This window comes from Streptopelia decaocto (assembly GCF_964273445.1).
Source record: "Streptopelia decaocto genome assembly, chromosome: Z".
Taxonomy (NCBI): Eukaryota; Metazoa; Chordata; class Aves; order Columbiformes; family Columbidae; genus Streptopelia; species Streptopelia decaocto.
Window position 1 is genome coordinate 35,023,871 of NC_138657.1, and position 20,030 is coordinate 35,043,900.

At 40.9% G+C, this 20,030-nt stretch overlaps 1 protein-coding gene across 1 annotated transcript; it reads right to left on the reverse strand.

Annotated features, from left to right (window-relative positions):
- Positions 1–4,916: 4,916 nt before the first annotated feature.
- NFIL3 (nuclear factor, interleukin 3 regulated) lies at positions 4,917–19,678 on the reverse strand. Its single transcript, XM_082074071.1, has 2 exons — positions 19,452–19,678; positions 4,917–8,910 (listed from the first exon to the last, which is right to left on the reverse strand). Exon 2 carries the CDS (start codon positions 8,719–8,721, stop codon positions 7,345–7,347), a length of 1,377 nt encoding a protein of 458 aa, XP_081930197.1. The 5' UTR covers positions 8,722–8,910; positions 19,452–19,678; the 3' UTR covers positions 4,917–7,344.
- Between the last annotated feature and the right edge of the window lie 352 nt (positions 19,679–20,030).

Here is a 20,030-nt window from a genome sequence, read left to right on the forward strand (position 1 = left end):
GGATACAGTGACAGGACATGTGGCAAATGGTTCAAAGCTGTGTCAGGGGAGGTTCAGACTAAGTATTAGGAACCATTTCATTACCAAGAGCATGGTCAAACACGGTCTCCTGAGAGACATGGTTGATGCCCCATGCTTCTCAGTGCCTTAAAAATTGGTGTTTGGACAGTGCTCTTAATCGTGTGCTTTAACTGTGGTCAGCCTGGAACTGGTCAGGCAGTTGGACTAGATGTTTGGTGTAGGGTCCTGACAACTCAACTATTCTCCCCTCCCCTCTCCATCTCTTTTTCTATTGTAATATCCCATTGGCAATGGATGTAAATGTGCAGGCACTGACCCAGAAGTGAAAGCAGAAGCAGCAGGGGCAAGGCATCTCTCTCCTTGGGCTCTTGCTGAGTGGCTCCGCTTGGGAGCTCAGCTGGGCCCTCCAAGTGCTGGAGTGCAAAGCAAACTGTTTCCATGCCTTGGTCTGGTCTAGAGACAGCCCGGCTTGTCTCACTCTCAGAGTTGAGTGTGTACCAAAGGAGCTCTACCAACAGTGTCTCAGAGCCCTGGTGGACACTGAGCTGTGCAGGACCATGTCCTGCAGCATGGTACAAATGCTTAACAACTCAGAGGGGAGCAAAGAGGTCTCTTTTCAAGACCAGGCTGGAGAAAGCAAGCCCTGAGCCACAGGCTCTGCCCTCCTTGCTGATGCTGCTTTGAGCAAGAGGATGCACAAGAAACCTCCTGGCATCCTTTCCAACCTGCTTTTTCCTACAAGCCCATCAATTTCCATCTCTCATTCCATGTTGCTTCCTGCCTTGTCCAGATGGACCTGGTCACTTCTCCTGCCGTTGGATCTTCACAGAGACATCCCAGGATGAGCCTCACGTGTTTCCTCAAGCCTCTGAACACCATGCCCCCAGAAAGTTTGGGCATACCTCACCACCCTTGCCCTGCATCCTGCAGGAACTCCTCCAGCACTGGAGGCAGTGACCCTCTTCAGCCTGCAAGGCCCTCGCACAGAGTTTCTGGTGCAGAAAAGGATACGGGGGACCTGTTTCACCATGATCTGAACGTCAGCCAGCACTGTGCCCTTGTGGCAAAGCTGGTGGGTGAGTAGCGTGCTGGGCTGCAGCAGGATTCTTGCCATCAAAGCTTGCAAGTACCTGGAGCTGAATCTGGTGAGGGGTGCCAATTGCAACCTGAAGGGCATCCCTAAATCCTGAAGTGGCAAAGAGAAGACTAGAGAAAATGTGGGCACATTGCTCGATGAGGCAGGAGACCTGGTGAGGACTTTGGGTTTTCCTAGGTTGGAGAAAAGGAGGCTGAGGGGTGACCTCACTGCTCTCTACAGCTTCCTGGGGACTGGACATGGAGAGGCCAGTACTGACCCCCTCTCCGTCGGATACAGCGGCAGGACATGTGGCAATGATTCAAAGCTGTGTCAGGGGAGGTTCAGACTTGACATTAGGAACTATTTCTTTAGCGAGAATGTTATCAGACACAGGAGCAGGCTTCCTAGACAGGTTGTTGATGCCCCATGCCTTCTAGTGCCTTAAAAAGAGGCATTTGAACAATACGCTTCATAATAGGCTGTACCTTTGGGCAGCCCTCGAGTTGTCAGGCAGTTTGAGTAGATGATTGCTGTACATCCCTTCCAACTAGAAGTGTTCCATTGGACTGTCTTTCAATACCACAAAATCAGCAGTTTGCCTTTCTCAAATTTTTGTGTTTTTCACTGCCATAAACATCTGATGAAAGAAGATAAAAAATCTTATTTTTTTAAAGTAGTCTAATTATTCTTTGAGGAAATAAGAAAACCCAATCAACTCCTTCCAGCCCCAGAGAATATTCATAGGCCATGTAAGTTGTCTAACTGTTATTGTCTCTTGTCTAATACAGTTTTGCTTACATATTTTTAACATTTGCTTGTTCACATTTTTAACTACCAGGCTTTTAAAAATATTGTGTCACCATTACTTTTTTGAGAATGGGATCTGAATTCTTCATGCACATAGATTGTCTATTGATGTGTATAGCGTGGAGTCACAGCTTAATGCATACTTTTGATTCACATATCAGCCCCTGAGAATTTATTTCACTTCTGCTCTCCTCCAAACTCCCTCTAGTATTTCTAAATCCTTAAAGGGAACACAGCCTAGAGAAAGGCACTCTGTGTTCTGCTACAATGGCTCTCATTGCATTTTATCACCTTTTCAGCTATTTTATAGGATACAGTATTTTGCTCTGGTATTTTCTGATTGTTATATAGACCATTAATACTCTGGCTTTCAGAGCTGCATAACAAAAATCTTGTGGAAATCAATGCAATATGTCCTCAGTATACACACAACTTAGGAGAATTTTTAGAGGTCCATATTATTAGAAAGAAACATGTTTAGTATCATGCTTCAGAAACGTAGATATAATTTATGCTGACTCCGACACATACAGATAGCAGGGTAGAATGTTCTTTTTACATATGTAAGTTATTAACTTAAATGGCCAATCAGGCATTTGCACATCTAAGAGTCTGAATAGCATGAGAAAGTGTAACAACTGCCTGACATTTTAAGTTGTGTATCCATTTGTAGGGGGAACGAGAGACAGTGCAGGAAAAATTGACCATGTTATCTAAATGTTGGTAATATTAGGTGGCCATTTAGCTTCCCCAGAACCTTTGGACCGATGCAGACTTTCTCAGATCAGATCTCTCAGATGCAGTTCAAACAGGAAGGATGCTTGCATGCAGGAGATTAAAAACTACATGAAATCATGGCAGAGTTGCAGGCCCTGTACTTGGTCCTCCAAGCATTTCCGTTTGTAATCCTGTAGATCTCTGTAGTGTTTAAGGATGAGGAATCACCGTAACTCTAGTCATGGCGCCTGGAATTGGCACACAGGTAACAGCTGGTCAAATCATAAAAAGCACAGATGCGTTCCTGCTATTTTTTTGAGTACTAAACCCAAATGTCTTCTGGTGCTCTCTCTTTCAAACAAATAAACACTACACCTCTACTCTGAGCTTTTGCTCATAATTCACCACATCCTTTTAGACCTGTTATTGAATAAATAATAGTTTAACATCTCACTGCCTTCTCTTTCATACATGAGCAAGTTCCCTATAACTCCCGTGATAAAAATATAGGGACTCATATATCACTGTTGTCTCACAAGGCTTGGGTTAGCCTTGGAGATAGGAAAATCAGTAGGAATCTTGCCATGAGTGAACTGTAGAGATTATGTCTTGGTAGTTACTCATCGTAAGTCCCTTATTGCACACATAAAAAGTCTGCTTCACTAAGGAAAACAGGATCTAATAGTGAGTTAAAAGCCTTAGGATTTGATCTAGTATTTTTAACTTGTAATTTGGCACTGTAATGGAACAATATGTACTACTCATTATTTTACAATAAATACTAAAAATAGTTTTGTTGTATTCTTGTAGTTACCAGGCTCATATTGTGCAATAAATGGTAAAAATACTATAAAACCAATATGGTGTTAATAAAGGACATATTAATCAGATTCTCTGTGCATTTTCTGCTAAATTTGTTGTATACCGCCTATTTTCAAGACCATATTTATGTACCAGCAAGTAGAAAAGATTTTTAGAAGCTGGCATGAAGAAAACATCAAAAATAATAAGAGATTAACCAGGAATTGCCAGTTACCCTTCTCCTCATGAACAAGGAGATATTTGGCTGTACAGAGCGTTAATAAGATGTAGATATATCCCATGCGGTATGTTTTACTGAAGGCAAGAAGTTGAGAGGATTCAGAAAATTGTAATGTGTGGGCTCACTATATGTATGGGCATATCCACATTCAGTCTTTGTACACACCAAAATACAGGTGTTGACAGAAGATGAGGATATATCACTGTGTTTATATGTAACTGTTAAGCATATTTAACAAAGGACCTAACACACTTCACTGTATTGATTGGACCACAGCTGATGTCACTAGTAAAAAAACTTACACTGCTAATCAACTGTGGTTTGCAATGGACTTTTCTTATAACTTTCCCTGAAGCCCTTCATACTAACAATTATCACAGGCAAGGTTTAGGACTAGCCAAATCTACCATGGTACCTCCTGTGTTCCCATGAAAAATGACAATTTGTATTGGTAAGTCTCTGGAGTTCCCAGTTTATGTGGTCTTCCTTAATATTCTCATTTGGAGGCACACTCTACAGTAATTTTTCAGTTACTGTCTAGTAATCTATGTTCCTTCATATGAGAAAGATTCCGCTTCCTGCATGTTTTATGTTGTCAGTTAATTACTAAGCCTTCAAGAGTTTTTATAACTTACAGGATGTGATACCAGTTTATATTGCCTTGGGTAAAGCCCATTTTTTTGTTCAAACCAACATTCTGATCTCCAATGGAGAAAATAGTAGACCAGCCAAGGATATTTTTTCCATGAAGGCTGCTCCTGTTCTCTGCAGCACGGGAAAGGCAGGCCGGAAGGGCACAGCTTTCTGACCCCTCAGCTCCTCTGCTCATACTCATTCGCAGCTCTGCACCAGCTGGAAGCTGGAGCAGGGGAGCAGAGTCCCACTACCTTCTCTCCCTGTCGCCAGCCAGTGTGACTCTCCATCTTTCCTGGTACCATGTCCTGAAGGAAAGCAGGCTAAAAAAGGGTGAGGAGCGTGAGGGTCTTGGTTTAAGGGAGACATCTACTGCAGTTGAGAGCAGCTGAGAGTGTCTTCTGGCAAGTTTGCAATTGTAGCAAAGAACGAGGCTTTGTATATACCACCCACACTCTGCATTGTGTAACTTTATAATGTCTGTGAAAGATACTCCAAGCATTACATGCAGAAATAGTAACTTCAGCACAGGAGGATTTGTCATCAACTGCAGCTAACACCTCTGGGTTGGACTAGGACAACAAATGTAATACAAAATCATGTTGTAATTAGAACTGGTTTTGAACAAAAGACAAATTATTTATTTCTTTCTTCAAATGAAGCATAACACTAAGGTATAAAGGGAGTATAAATAACATCTGATTGTGCTCCTAAGCTCCATGCTATAACTTTCTTGCAATGACATCCTTCAACAAATTAACTACATCATTACTGTTAAGTATTAATTGCACAAAACAGATACACAAAATATATAATGACCTAGAAAGAGGACAACATTCTTCCATTATGACAAACAACTGTAACAAGAAATGGGAAAAAAAAATAGATCTAGGCTTACATAGATGGCAACACTGAGAGTTTTAAGTCCTCTCCTTGAACACATTACATGTGATAAATAATATGCAAAATATTTAAAGAATTTTATTGTTGCTTACAGAAGATACTTAGCAAGCTAAAAGACAGTAGCAATCACTGCCTCATGTTTCATATCCCCATCATTCAATGCAAATTTTTACATTTCATGCAATAATCCTGAGCTTATTTTCAGTAACATTGAAATGTCATCTATATTAATTACCAAATACATACAGAGCCCAGCTATGGGGTCTATTGTATTATTAAGGCATGAAAAAAGAATAACAGTTTATTAACTCTGAATACCACAAATACAGGACAGCAGTTAGAAGGCTCAAAAAAGCTCAGAAAGTACCAGTGATTTCTGTGCCAAGGTCCTCCCAGAACGTGACTGTGAATCATCAGCTCCTGAAAAGGTACAGAATCAAATCCTGGCCTTACTGACATCAAGGAGTTTTGCCATTGCCTTGACTGCTGGACCAAGCTTCAGAGCTATCAGGAGTGACTCAAACTCCTCTTCATATCCCCAAAAAATTGAAAAATTTCCTCTCACTCAAGTCAAGTATGAATTTAAAAAACAATACCTACTGTTTTCTTAATTAGTATTCTAAGTCTATGGAAAGGTTGCATTCATTATACAGTATGGCAATTAATAAAAAGCCTTTTCAGCAAAAGCTTACTTTTCAGTTTGAGTTATTAGTACATTAAAAGAAGGGGAAAGTTTCAAGAAATAACCTCTGCCACATCTATGCTCTATTTGTAAATTATTTTTAATTTTAAAATTAAAGACTTTGGTGAGTCAAACCAAGGACATGTGATGCAAGTCTAGTCTCCGTGGTTCAATGGCTTTTCTCAAAGACAAAGATCACTGCAGTCCTGTCCAGTCACCAGGTAAAGAATTTATCATCTGCATAAATTGCAAGGGATATGTAGTATCTGGATTGAGCAGTTCTTCACACAGTCTGCATCTTACATTTAAGAAGTCCTTGCAAAATGACCCATAGTGAGCCAGGGTATTCCAGTTCAGTTAACTAAGCCATTGAACCCAAGGCCAAAGCGGTAGTAAGACTTACTTCATACTTAAGAGTTGCATTATGTCCCACACTAGGAGCTAAAAGAGCAGATGATCTAACTCTGCTACTACTATTGCCTGGCCCTTATGTAGATATTTGCCTGGTGGGCTCAGCATTTACAGATCCAGTAGCCTTACCCTTCAACTAAAAGTGACCCATGGTCTGCCATGGAAAGAACCAAGGTGTGCAAGGCAGACAGACTCTTTTGTGCAGCCTTTTTGCACACTTATTTCTATGCCTGCAGTCCTCGCACATACAAGCCAACTCTTGAAAAAGATGGTGCTGTCCAGTTCTGTCACTGCAAAGTTCTGAAAACTTTGCAGATGCACAAATCCAACTTAACTAATTTAATCTAAAATAAGTTCTAATATTGAAGAAATGGTTTGTCACAAACCACTCAGAAACTCATTACTGTCTCATTTGAGATAGGAGAAACAAGGCTGTTGATATTAGTTACTGGGTTAGAATTTGCAGGGGTTTTGGTTAACTTCTCCTAATAAATAAATTAGAGAAGGCTAAGGCTATAAATTGGTACTGTTTCATTTATAAATATCCACTTTATTTCTAGTCTTTTCTAAAAAATGTGTTAAGGAAAAAGGTGGCCAGAAGGATTACATGTCGTAAATTGTAATTTGGTTGTTAGGCTGTAAAAACCAAACACATAAGTGAAGTTGAACACAGTGTAAGAAAAAGCCAGTTTTTAATTAACAAGTTATTTACAAGTTCATAAAATCAACTGAACTGTAGTAGATGTTGTGTGTTTGTCACCAATATTTTATTGTAACTGGTAACTTGCACACTCTATAGTAGAAGAACAAAAAGAAAGTTCACTATATACAGCCTTTGTACAGGCTACTTGACTATACACAAGGCATAGTGATCATAACGCAGCCTAGTTTTCATAATAATTTGTGCACAAAAGGACACCAATCAGACGTTATGTGAACATTACAGTGAAATGACATCACAAGTCCAGTGAAAATTCAGCATAATACAAAACATATTGATCTACTGCAAATGACATCCTTTAAAACAATAAGCCTTTATTCAGTAGTAACTTAACCAGAGTCTGATGCAGAGATTTGTTGTGTAGTTATAAGTCTTTTAAGTGAAGCAACCTCTGCAGATAAGTTTGCTATGCCCTGCTTCAAATACAGGTTCTCTGACTCAGAGACATTGTAGATATTGTCCTTTATTTCAACAACTCCAGCTTTGCAACCACTCTGAATTTTTACATTGAGTTCCTTCTGATGCCAGAGTTCTGGTTTCAGTGACCAGTCTTGGATGTTAGTCACTTGAACCGAGAAAGGAGTGTGAGAAGTATGCACCAAGTTTTGTGCACCATGTTTTTCAAGCTCAAAATGTCTTTTCGATGACATGTCAATGGGTGATGACAATTTCTGTGTTGCATCATAGTCATTATCCATTGCTTCCACTTTAACTTGCATGGCTTTGGCTTTAATTCGAAGCTTGTGAGGCAAAGCTGATGAATTCACTTCTGGAACTTTAACTGTTGCATGAATATTTTTATGTTCAACTGGGGAATGGATTGGACCCTTAGGAACCTGCTGTTCATCTTCTCCATCAGATGACTTTCCAACTACACCATCATCAGTTTCTGATGTTCTGGGGGAATTACTGGAGGATCTATTAACTTGCAAAAGAGGAGGAGAATGTGAGTACATGTTAAAGGTAGCTCCCATGTAGCTTGGATATATGGATGCTTTATATGAACCTCTGTCATCTCTTGGTTCTCTCTCTAATTCCATGGGCTCCTGTTTTATAATCTGGAACTTATTTTCAGGACTTCTGCAGTTGCTTTGTATATGACTTGGTTGAGTATGCTCTACAGATGCTATTTCAGACACATCAGACATTGAGCTTTGAGGAGAATGTTTAATGACAGAAATACAACTACTGCCAACTATAGATGGTTCATGTTCATCTACAAATGAGTTAATATTTGATTTGGAACTCTGATAGTCTTGGAAATACACAGCTGTTGAGCTACTGAGTTTCTGTATCTCTTGGGCATAGGCTGCAGAACTAATTAAACCAAACTTTAACTTCAACGAAAGCAGCTCCGCCTTCAAAGTGGCATTCTCCTCTCCCAGTGCAATTAGTTTGTTCTCTAAGACAAGGTCATTCAGTCGTCGTTTTTCACGAGATCTTTTGGCAGCTTCATTATTTTTCCGCCTTTTCTCCCAATACATAGCATCTTTCTTTTCATCTGGAATGAATTCTCGCTTTCTCCGGCAAGCTGAAGATTTGCTTTTTCCACTATTTGCTTCAGTAAGTAGTATCTCTTCACTTGTAGACAATTCTTCAGACACTTCCGCTAAAGTAGACTTAAGTACCATGATTTTGTCCACATTGCTACTTGTGTCAACAGGTCCGTGTTCCTTTTTAAGGGTCTGCATTTTTCTCAGCTGCATCAGAAACAATTTGTAGTAGGTCTGCAATGAGCAACACAGCAAGCTATTTCCCCAGTGCTTCTCACTCCACAACTTGATAAATACAGTAATTTTAAATCCACACACATTCTTCCTTTTCTTTCATATTCTCAGACAGAAGTGTCTAGAACAAATTTTCTTGGCAGAGGCAATATGAATAGTCTTTAAAACCTGGAATAAATAGATAATTTGATTACTATTTAGGAACTGCTGGTTCAGGACATGCAAAAGTAGCTTTTGATAAAAAGCTTAGACTAGCATTTGGTTCATTAACCCTGCTGTAATATGAAGACAGCTCAACACTGGAACAATTGATATTCTAAGCTTTATGATACCTAGGTAGCAGATTTGGTTCCAAAACAAATACAATATGATTCAAGGAAAAAAAAATAATCAAATAAATATTTGAGTTTTGATTCTACAGTAACGTTGTCACAGAACTTTCCACGATATTTCTGACCAACCTAAACATCCAACACGTAACTTTGCAGGACCCCAGGCACGTTAATGAGCATTACTGGAAAGTATCTTGTTCTTCCCCATTAAAGCATCTGTTCTGAAAACAGCTGTGGTGTGTGACTCAGAAATGCTACATATTTGGGTCCCTCATGGATTAAAAATAACATAAGCTGATTTAGAGAAGCTAGAGTGCTTTCTATTGTCTTAAAATAACACCACTAACCATTAAAGATATTAAAGATTTAATTATTGTTTTTTCATTCTCTAAAAAAAAATATATATATATACAGATATACATCTGTATATACAATGTTTATATACACACACTTAGAAATTTAAAATTCCTTTTTGATTGATCTTATCAGTTCAAACTAGTAAAAGCACACACATAATTTGGGCAAATACCTAACAATTAAAAAATATTGTCAAGAAAAATATGCATTATGTCTATGTATGACTATTTTTCCTAGGTCTCACAAAGAAAACTTTAAAGTTAGTTTTGAAAAATACGTTAGAGAAATAATATTTAATTAATAATTTGCATTGGAAAAATAGTCTTATTACATCAAGTAAAGTTTAACACCATTGAGGCATGTACACCTTTAGAAAACAGTGTTTGCATTAAAGTGGGAATTTAGATCTAAAAGTCTTACTGTTTACACAGAAAAACTAATTTAACCTTTAGCTTCATACATCGTAATCATTAAATTTGAACTTGGCATTTAAACTGGCTTTTGTTTTATTTAGTCCCTCTTAATGCAAAAATACTTTAGTCTCATAGGATAATTTAGTCTTGATCTGAGATATAGCTACTCAACATCTCATTTTCCACAGTCAGTTATGTTCCTGGCAAAATAAATGTAGTATGTCAAGAGCTTTTACAGAACTGACTATTGAGTCAGCAATGATTCTTGCCTGCATAACAACAAATTAAAAAAAAAAAAAAAAGCAGCCACTTCAGATTAATGTCACTGTTTATTGGGAATGTTTTTACAATGACTAATGAAACTAATTTCAACATTATCAGTTGGGAAAGTTATAAAAGAATTAATGAACTCTATTCTGCCAGTTTTTCTTGTCTTTTCCAGAAGGAAAAGAGGAGTGAGTGATGTAATAACAATTAAGCAGGGTCATAAAGATTCAGGTTTCAAGCTGGGTTCTGTTCCATCAAACCATGCCAACTCTTCTGTCATGAAAAATTAACACATTTAATAGAACAGCTAAGTAGAATTTTCTAAAATCCATGGTTAATTACTGACATATAACTATTTGTCTTTGATAATACAGCCTTAATGGAAAATAGTTAGAAACCAGCCACACCAAAGACAGCATCTCACATTTTAGTGAAAAAGCAGCACCACAAATTGCCATGTTTGTAAAGGAGAAATATATCTCTAATACACAAGCAATTACATAGTTAGATCCTGATCCAAAATTCAAACTGCAGTCAAAGGAAGTTTTCTGTCAAGTTAAATACGAGCTGCATCAGGTTTAAAAACAAAATAAGCTCCACAGCAAAGCAACATGAGTTTATTCAAACATTCAGTGTAATATGATTTGCTGCAGAAGCTGTATAGCTATTCTGTCCATTTCACTGCTACATATATTAAATGGTTTAATTAATATGCATACCATTTTTAAATCGAGTACAACCCAATACCTTAAAAAAAATGACTGCTGAACACACAGAATTTAAAAATTAAAAAAAGACAAGGCCACCTGAATTTTTGTGGCATTTGTAGAATATTCAGTCTCTGTAAGGTAACTTTACCCTAAAAGAAGAAAAATACTAGGATTCTATTTCATTACTCTGGAGCATTGGGGATGCACAACTATCGATCCATAGTTGTCTTGGTATACTACAAATCACTGTGTTCACCTGTACCATTAAAAACTTCTGTCTTTCTGAGGAAATGCATACACCTACAGCATACAGCAGTATTACATGCTCTGAATACCTATGAAATCTTAGGATGGATCTCAGCCAGCTCTCACCCAAGTCAAATGGAGTCAAAACAACTTCTGTGAAGTTTCAGGGCCTTACCAATACAGAGATCATACTGAATTTAACAGTACTAGAGTACTTAGAAAAGGGATACTAATATGCATACATCATTCTTTTCTATAGATTTATCTTCCATATACCATGAAAGATCTACACTTTCACTTGAAACACTAGCAACAGCAATGAAGTACTTAAAGGATTTGTGCGTACAAAACTATACCTACACAGATTTAATACGACTTTTTAATATGCCAATTTTCCATTTCCACACTATATAGAAGCAATATATTCAGTCTTTAAAAAGACTGTTTCAGGATAAGAACTATAGCTTTGTGTCTATCTGTATAGAGTCCAAACTCAAAGTGATCCCACTTTAACGTTTGGCCAACACTGTTACCTAGCAAAAGTACTAATAATGATAATAATAATTAGCAAAAAGTTGTTGGATTGGTTTTTCCTAAATGAACGTAGACTAATGGCATAGTTCATCACTATGAGCATCTATATATCACTAAAAGCTCAACTGCATGTTCAGTCAATCTCCTGCAGATTAACACTGGCACTGAGCTGCACTTAAACAACCCAACAACCTGCAGAGTTCACGTCCCTTGCTCAATGGGACTTCTGCAGTTTGGGCTGTTCCAGTGCACAATCTGCTCACTGTAGCACTGATAACTCCTGTTTTGGCCAGTCTCCCTCCTGTACACATTGTTCCTGGCACAAATAGACAGAACATAAGTAGCATGCAAGTCTACAGCAAATATTAAGTGTGTATCAAAACAACCATGTTTCTGCGTGCAGTACTCAACTTTGCTCTCTGCCAGAGTCCATCAGTAAAGCTGCCAAGACAGACGTGTAACCCACTGACATACTCTTACTGGTTTGCTATTTATGTAGTTAGTTCTAATGCTATTACTTCAGTGGACTAACCAAACAACAAGCACTTTTATCACGGTAACTGGAATTACTGCTTTGCAAACAGAAGTCAAAGCCCTTATTTGTTAATACTTCTCTGTGTGGATCAGGCCTATGATGATTTTTAAACAAGTTAAATTCCATCTGACGATAATGGCAAAACGCCTTCAGTGAAACCAGCCACTTCACTTCACTTGCATTTTATAATTCCACTGGAAAACATCAGTATTTACACATAAGCTAATGAGCTGTAATGATTCCTCTGACTATATTTCAAATTCCAATATTTTCCCTTATGATTAATTTTTCAATTGCTTTATCACTCCCTCATAAAGTGTTATAAAACCAACATTTAATACTGCCTTACATTAGTCACTGTTAAAGATTTTTTTTTTGGTTGGTTGATGTTAATGGCATTGAGTGCCAATTCAACAATGTAATAACACTCGACCCTATTAACTTAATTACAGACCCAGTCTTGCTCCCACAGCAATTTTGCCATTGGCTTCAATAAAAGCAGGATACAATCCCAGACCCAAGTATTAATGAGATTGTTGTATAGAACTCGTGTTATTGAAGCAAGGAATTATATATGCAGAAATCATGAAAAGTTAATTTATCCATGAACTTAAAAAAATACTTAAGTGATCTGATTGTGTCAAAATAGTACATTAAGGATCTGATCCTGGGGATTTGTGTATTCACACTATTATAATTGAATGTTTCAAAAGGCTGAAGGACAGAGCTGCAATCTTTCCTCTCTCTCTTCTGTACAATTTAATTACACAAGTCATTTCTGCTTTAGAGAATGCATGTGGGCTTCCCCATGTATGCATGTTTCCCACAGAGTAACTGCATATTATTACTTGTATTTAGCAAAATAATTCATGCTATCTCCAAGCATAATTTTTCAAACATATCCTAGAATGAGATAAATAATTGTTTAATTCTATTGCTCTAATGTTTGGATAGCGATTCTATTAAACTAAATTAAATGCCATTTCTAGCAGTCAGATGCTCAAACACAATTCACTTTTGTATTGCCGTGCATCAAAACAATTTCTCTCTCAGTCCTTCAAAAATGGAAGAAAATATTGGCTAAGTACAACTTCTTGTTTTTAAAAAGAACCACACCTTTATCACTATTACCACTATATGGCAAACTGCAGAAAAACAATAAAAGCTCATATTGATACATTTCTGTGCATATTTTTCATTGTTGTTGTCTATGTTTTGCATAGGTATCATTAATTATGTTATTGCTACCATCCTGTCACAGGTTACCTATTTTGAAAATCTGTCTGTATACCAGAAGAGCTGGTGTAGAACCTGCTCATAGATATCAAAATTATGACTTTGCATTCCAATATTTGCAAAACTGAAGAATATAGTTTGCACTTCATCCTCACGGTGTTTCAAAAACACTTGCTATCTGTCTTGAGAGTTTCGTAAGTTACAGAAAAAACATCATCCTCATTGCACATGCATGACAGGAAGCTGAATTTAAGCTTAGGTGGTGAACACAGTCTGCCTAAATGCTTTGGAAATTCTGCACCTCTCAGGTCTACCCTAAGTCACAAATCCTCTCTAACAGAGGATGTGGCCCATTCCAACCTCTACTTAAATCCTTCAAGATACTTTTTCTTGCCTTTGATCTAGCACCATTAGTAAAATTATATTCCTGTTAAAGAAAAGCTTTAATGCTGGCTCCACTGAAAGAGTGATATTATCCCTAGGATATATTTGTGGGCAAGAGGGTCTAGGCAATGTAAGGCAAATGAAGCTCAAACTTTCTGGAAAAAATAGGTGACTGCATTTTATGCTATGATGGATGGGTTATCCATAGTCACAAAAGGAAAAAGCATTTATACCATTAATGTTACCACCAGTTACTGCCATTATGTAGTTGCACTCAAGAGATCATGAATCCATTACAGCAACATGGAGCAATACACAGCTATTGCTGCCATACACAGTTTCCTTCTCTTACAACTTCACGGGCATCTTAAGTGCTTACGGTTTCAGGATCAACGTGTAATTAGGTCAGTGGAACACTGATGATGATAGCTTTGTACAAGATGACCCATTTTTACTAAAATGTTGATCATCTTATTGAAACAAAAAAAGGGAGATGTTTATACAATATAGTCCATGGGAAACATAAAAAATAAGCTATTATGATACTTTTCAATAAAAAGCAAAAAAGAAATTACTAAGATCATAGTGGAACTTGGAACACTATTGCACCTTCATATTACCCACCTCCAAGCCATACCCAGAAAGCTGATGTCATATGTAATTTTTATAAAAGGCTTTCATTGTTAGGAAAATTACTTAAGTTACTGTTTATCTTAATAACTGCAAATTAACTCATTAAAGTACAGCTTGCTTCCCAAAGGTAAATTATACAAATCATGCAAATAAAATTACTATTTGTAGAGCATGAAACATTATGTTAAAGGTAGCTGTTGTTCAAAAGGTCAGTCAAGGTTAATAGGTGTAAATTTGACCTATATTTTCTTTAATTTCCTTAGGAAGACAGTATGATGTATCAGATCTGTTCAGTTTTTCCAGAGCAAGCTGTTTACTGCTCTGATTTAGGCAGAGGACTAGAGGGAAGCAGGGAGTGGGGAACAAAAATCTAAGCACTAGGAAAAGCTTTAAACAGAAAAGCAAAGAAAACATATATATAACTTGCGTAAATATTTAATTATATCGTATGTGCATATAAACCATGACATTTTAAACATCACATCACTTTCCAGTATTTTTAATAAAACCCCAATCGAAACAATGGTTACTGAAGTTACAGGACTATGACAGCATGCTTCTCTTTATTTCAATAGCTACCTGACAGCAGGAAAAACTAGACAGCAAGAAGCCATAACTTAACGGTAACAGTGTTCTGGAAATACAGTCTCAGCTTTCCCCTAGTTAAGAATCATTTAAAAAAAAATCAAATGTTAATTATTCTGACAACAAATGGCTTCTATTATTGACCTGCGTTCTTAAAATGCCAAGCATGGACCAGACCTTCAGCTGACCTAAATTTATATAGTGCTATTTAAAGGCATCAGAATTATGTCAATTAATCCCAGCTGATGCTCTAAACATCCATCTTGTTATATAACAACTGAAGCACAAATATGTAAAACAAACATTGCCTGTAAAATGTTGGTATCTATCACTCACTGCAAACAGAAAAGAGAAATAACAACCTTTAGAGCTCTAATTCTATTTGATGGCCCAGACAGGAAGACCACTGCCCACGCTGAGCACCATTTTCTTTATTGGGTTGCATTCCACCCATAAGAGGTGTTGCAGCACTGGCACCTATACTGCTAACGGCTGTGCAGCCACCTCTGTGGCAAAAATTGGCTAATTCTCCAAATACTTCAGAGCAGACTGAACATTACACCAAGATACCAAGACGGAACATTTCAAGAAAGGAGAGAGGAAAAAAAAAACAAACCACACAACACAACAACAAAAACCCCACACATAGACACCACCACCACCACAACTGTCTTAAATAAGGCATTATTTCTGATAGTAGTAGATCTGTGTGATATCTGTCATCAGATTCAGTCTCATAGTATGCTAACTTAGACATGGATCAATTCAGCATGTGAACTGGGAAAAAAAAATCAGGATATTTAAGGAGGTCCTAATAATAATTTCAGATCTACCTTTTAATATAAGTTTAAGAATGTTGTTTCTGTTACAGAGTCAAGTCCAAATATGCGCTTGCTTACACAGTCTTCTTTTTGACAGTCATACTTAGCACCAGTATCAGACAGTTACATATACCTTGTGGTTTTTCTTAAAGAAAAAAAAAAAATAAAAAAATATTATTTTCATACACTGTAAAATACTGTAACACAAAAATCAACTGTCATCTTCTTTTAGAATGAACTCCATAAATTGGCCATCTATTTGCATTTTTTTTCTATTACATATTCTAACCACATTTATATCTCATAACTGGCTGTAATGATCATGGCAAGGTCACCTAGAAGAGTCAATTAAGCTGATGAGTCAGATACATTGCTTAACAGTGTGTAATAAGACTCAAACAGAGGATTTTATTGTTCATACTGTTGCATCATAGTGATGTTATAACAGCAGCGAGATTGCTGTCTGGAAAAAAACCATTGCATAAGAATAGTTTGCATAACTATTTGTTAAAATAAGTCAATTTAAAATGAGCTAAAGGTTCATTTTATTTACAAGTTTTATTTCCAGATAAAGGATTGAAAAAAGTAGCATGGTACTGATATCTTTCACAGACTCTATTTAGACTGTATTGTAACAGAAAGAACGTCTGTATGTTCTACAAATTTCAGCCAAAGCATGGCGAATACTCTTCCTTCTTAGGATGAGATGAACTGTGAAGAGGTCATATAAGTTCATATTGCTCATAGGAAGACTCTGAGCTTTTTGACACCTTTCAGATCAGTTCCTTAAAAAATAAAACACCAAAACAGCAGAAACTTGAGGCTTTGAAGTCAAATCCAGGAAGCTGCACATTTTAAAAGCAAGTTAAGAGTCCTTTGGAGAATAAGATGAGTTAAAAATATAAAGTAAATAAAAATGGAAAGTAGAGGCAGACCATTCTAAAGAGTGTTAGCACTTTAACAGTCAAAGACATCTGTAACATGAGAACTTCTATAACAATAAATGTTAGTGCCAACGATATCAAGGATCTTTATTCAGTAATCCTTGAACTTGTTGGTTTAAATCAGGTCTTTGGGCCAAACCCCAATTCCTTATTCATCCAAGTTTCCCATCAAAGTCAACATTTTGATTGAATAAGGATTGAATAAGTGATGCACATCGCAATATTTTAAACAAGATTGTGGACTGAATTAATTACTGAGGACAAAGATGACCCAAAGTAATTACATACACAGGAACAAACACAATGAAACTGAGGGCAATCATTCAATTTACACAGACAAGAAGAAAAAATCATGCTGTTTTTAACACAACAGTAACTCCAAGACAGTTTCAAAATCAAAGCTGTATTTGACCCCAACAATCAAGTAGCAGAAAAGTTTATGTATGTTATTGAGAATACCACATTTTTTAAATACTTTGCTGCTACTACCTATGCCAGGTAAGACAGCAGTTGTGGTATTTAATTTGGACTTTGGAGGTTTTGGTAACAAACACACTGGTTTTGTCTACTTAGAGGACTGTATTAGTCACACACAAAAATCACGATATCTTGAAAGCCAAGTTATGAGCAGCAACTTTAAAGCTATGCTCCCATCGAGGACAGAGCACAAGCTGACCCGCGAGTACGGAACGTCCAGCCACGGCTTTTGCCACTGCAACACCGAAGTGACTTGGCAGAATAACAGAATTGGGCAATGGCCATTTGTTGTTGTTGTTGTTCGTTACGTAAGGAGAAAGCCGAAAATACTCGGGTTGCGGCAGTGCGGGTGTGCTAGGCTACTTCATGCCTACCTGCGAGCTGTACCCCTCTGGCGGGTAGGGGGGACCTTTGTCTGCCTTCAGGAGGCGGTGGGACAAGGAGGGAAACGGGAAGCGGGGCTAGTGACGCTCCACGGGGCGCGGTGCGGGAGGTGGAGGACGCCGCCTCCCCGCAGCTCGGCCCCGCACCGCGCCCGCCACAAAGGCTGCCCGGCCCGGCGGGCCCCTACGTGACCGGCGGCGCATGGCGCCCGGGCCGCTCCCCCCTCAGCACGGCCCCGCTCTATCAGCCCGCCGCTCCCCCCACCCGCCCGCCGCCGCCGCCCCAGCCCAGAACAAAGGGCTGAGGGGGAGCGCCAGCGCCCCCAGCCCTCGCTCGCCCGCCGCCGCGCGGCCGCCGCGCCCCAACGGCCACCAACGGCTCCCAACGGCCGTTGGGGAGACGGCGACCCCCGGGCACGGCGCAGCGCAAGCCTGAGGGGAAGGTGGCCGACGGATCGGGCTCCGCTCCCCGCCGGGTCTGTCACACTGACCTACTTGCGGTGCTGGCGACTGCCCCCGGCGCCCGGCTCTGCTGCCCCCCGGGGCCGGCGGCACCTGGCCCCCCGCGGCCGTCAGAGCACGGGCGGGACGGCTCTACCCCTCTCCTCCGGCACGGCTAACATCTCCTAAACGCCTTCCTCCCTTAAATTACACGGGTTTGGTTTTTGTTGTGTGTTTTCGTTGTTTTTTTTTTTTTTTTTCCTTTTCTTTCTTTCTCTCTTTCTCCTCTGTCAGAAACGGCAAGTGAAAGCCTCTACCGGAGAGATGGCTCAGCGTCTGGGCGAAATGCCTTCCTAAAAATACAGCCTTATCAAAACGTCTCTGAAGGCATGGAGTTAAAAATCCGAGCAAATGGCCTCGAACATCTACACGCACAGCTCTGGAGAAAAGACCACAAATAGTACATGAAGCCACAATTGCTAAAATGCGATGGTGCTAAATATAGATCAACACAGATCTCGTTTTAAGGCACCCGGCACGCAGGCGGTGAGCCCGCCTTGCCTCCCCACTTACCCAGTTATCTACTTCCTTTATTAAACGCAATTTAACAAAATCTGCTACAGTTACGGGGGTTTGTTTGTTGTTTTTTTTTTTTTTTGCTGTTGTTTGTTTGTTTTCTAGGAGAGATTGTCCTAGTTTCTTTGTAGCGAGATTATAAAATGGCATAATTAGCTCCCTCTTCCCAGCCCGGCTGCCAGCAAATTCTGTGGTTACATAATGCAACATTTCCAGGAACTATTATGCGATCGGTCCGCAGCGCCTGAAAAACAGCGACAAAAGTGACGAGAAGGGCTGAGGCAAGCGCAGCCCCGCACGGCACGGCCGGGCCGCTGCCACTAATCCCGCTTGCCCGCGGGCAACATGCCCCAGCGCCTCCCGAAGAAGGGGGTGCCGCCGGCAGGCTCCGGCAGCACGCAGCTCCCGGTGTTTTGGGGCCGAGGCGCGGTCGGCGCCCGGGACCCAGCTCTCCGCCCCGCACGGCGGCCGCCGCGGTAGTCCGCTCCCCGCCGGCACATTATGCAACGTGGGAGAGCGGCTCCGGCGGCGCTGCCCCGGGCTTGCTGTGGGAAGAAGAAGGGGGTAGGACGGCTCGCCAGGAACAAGCACCCCCCCCCGCCAGGGAAAGCCTTCGGCGGGCATCTCCCGGGCTGCTTCCCCTCTGCCGAGCCAGGCGCCAGCGCACAGAGACGGGCCGCCCGGCGGACCCCTCCCCGCTCGCCGGCAGCCGGAGCCGGCTGGGCTGGCGTTATGTAACAGCCGCCCACAGCCGAGGAGCGACGAACGCCGCAGCCCGGGCGGTGACCCTAACTTCGTACCGCGCAGCGCTCCGCGCGTACGCGCCCCTTCATACCTGCAACGCACCGCGAGGCGCCGAGCATCCCCTGCTCCGCGCCGGGCCGCGGGCGGGGCGAGACGAAGCGGCGACGGCGTTAGGCGATGCGGTGCCGTGCCGCACTGTACAGGCAGCAGCGGAACAGGCGGGCGGGAGCGTGCGGCGGCAGCGGCGGCGCGGAGGGATGTGTGTTAGTAGGTCAGGGCTGCGCGGCGCGGGCTCATAGCCCGCATGCCAGCCGCGCCGCGCCGTGACTGGCGGCGACACCGTCCCAATCGGCGCCGGGCGCTGCCAGAGGACAGCCAATGGGAGCGGTCAGGGGCGGGGCAGGGCGGGGCGCTGGGCGGTGTGGGGTACAGTAGGTCTGTGTGCTGGCGATTGCATAACCGCCGGCGGGGCGGGGGGCGGTACGGGGAGGGGGGGGGGGGGAGCGGCGCGGGGGGCGCCGGCACTTACGTAACCGCCGCGGCGCCCCACGGCAGCTCGCGCAGGGGGGCGCTCGCCCCGCGCAGCTTCCGCAGGGGCGCAGTCTCGCGGCAGCGCGCCCGCTCCCCGGCAGCGGTAAGGCTGCGCGGAGGCTCTTCGCGAGGTCCGAGC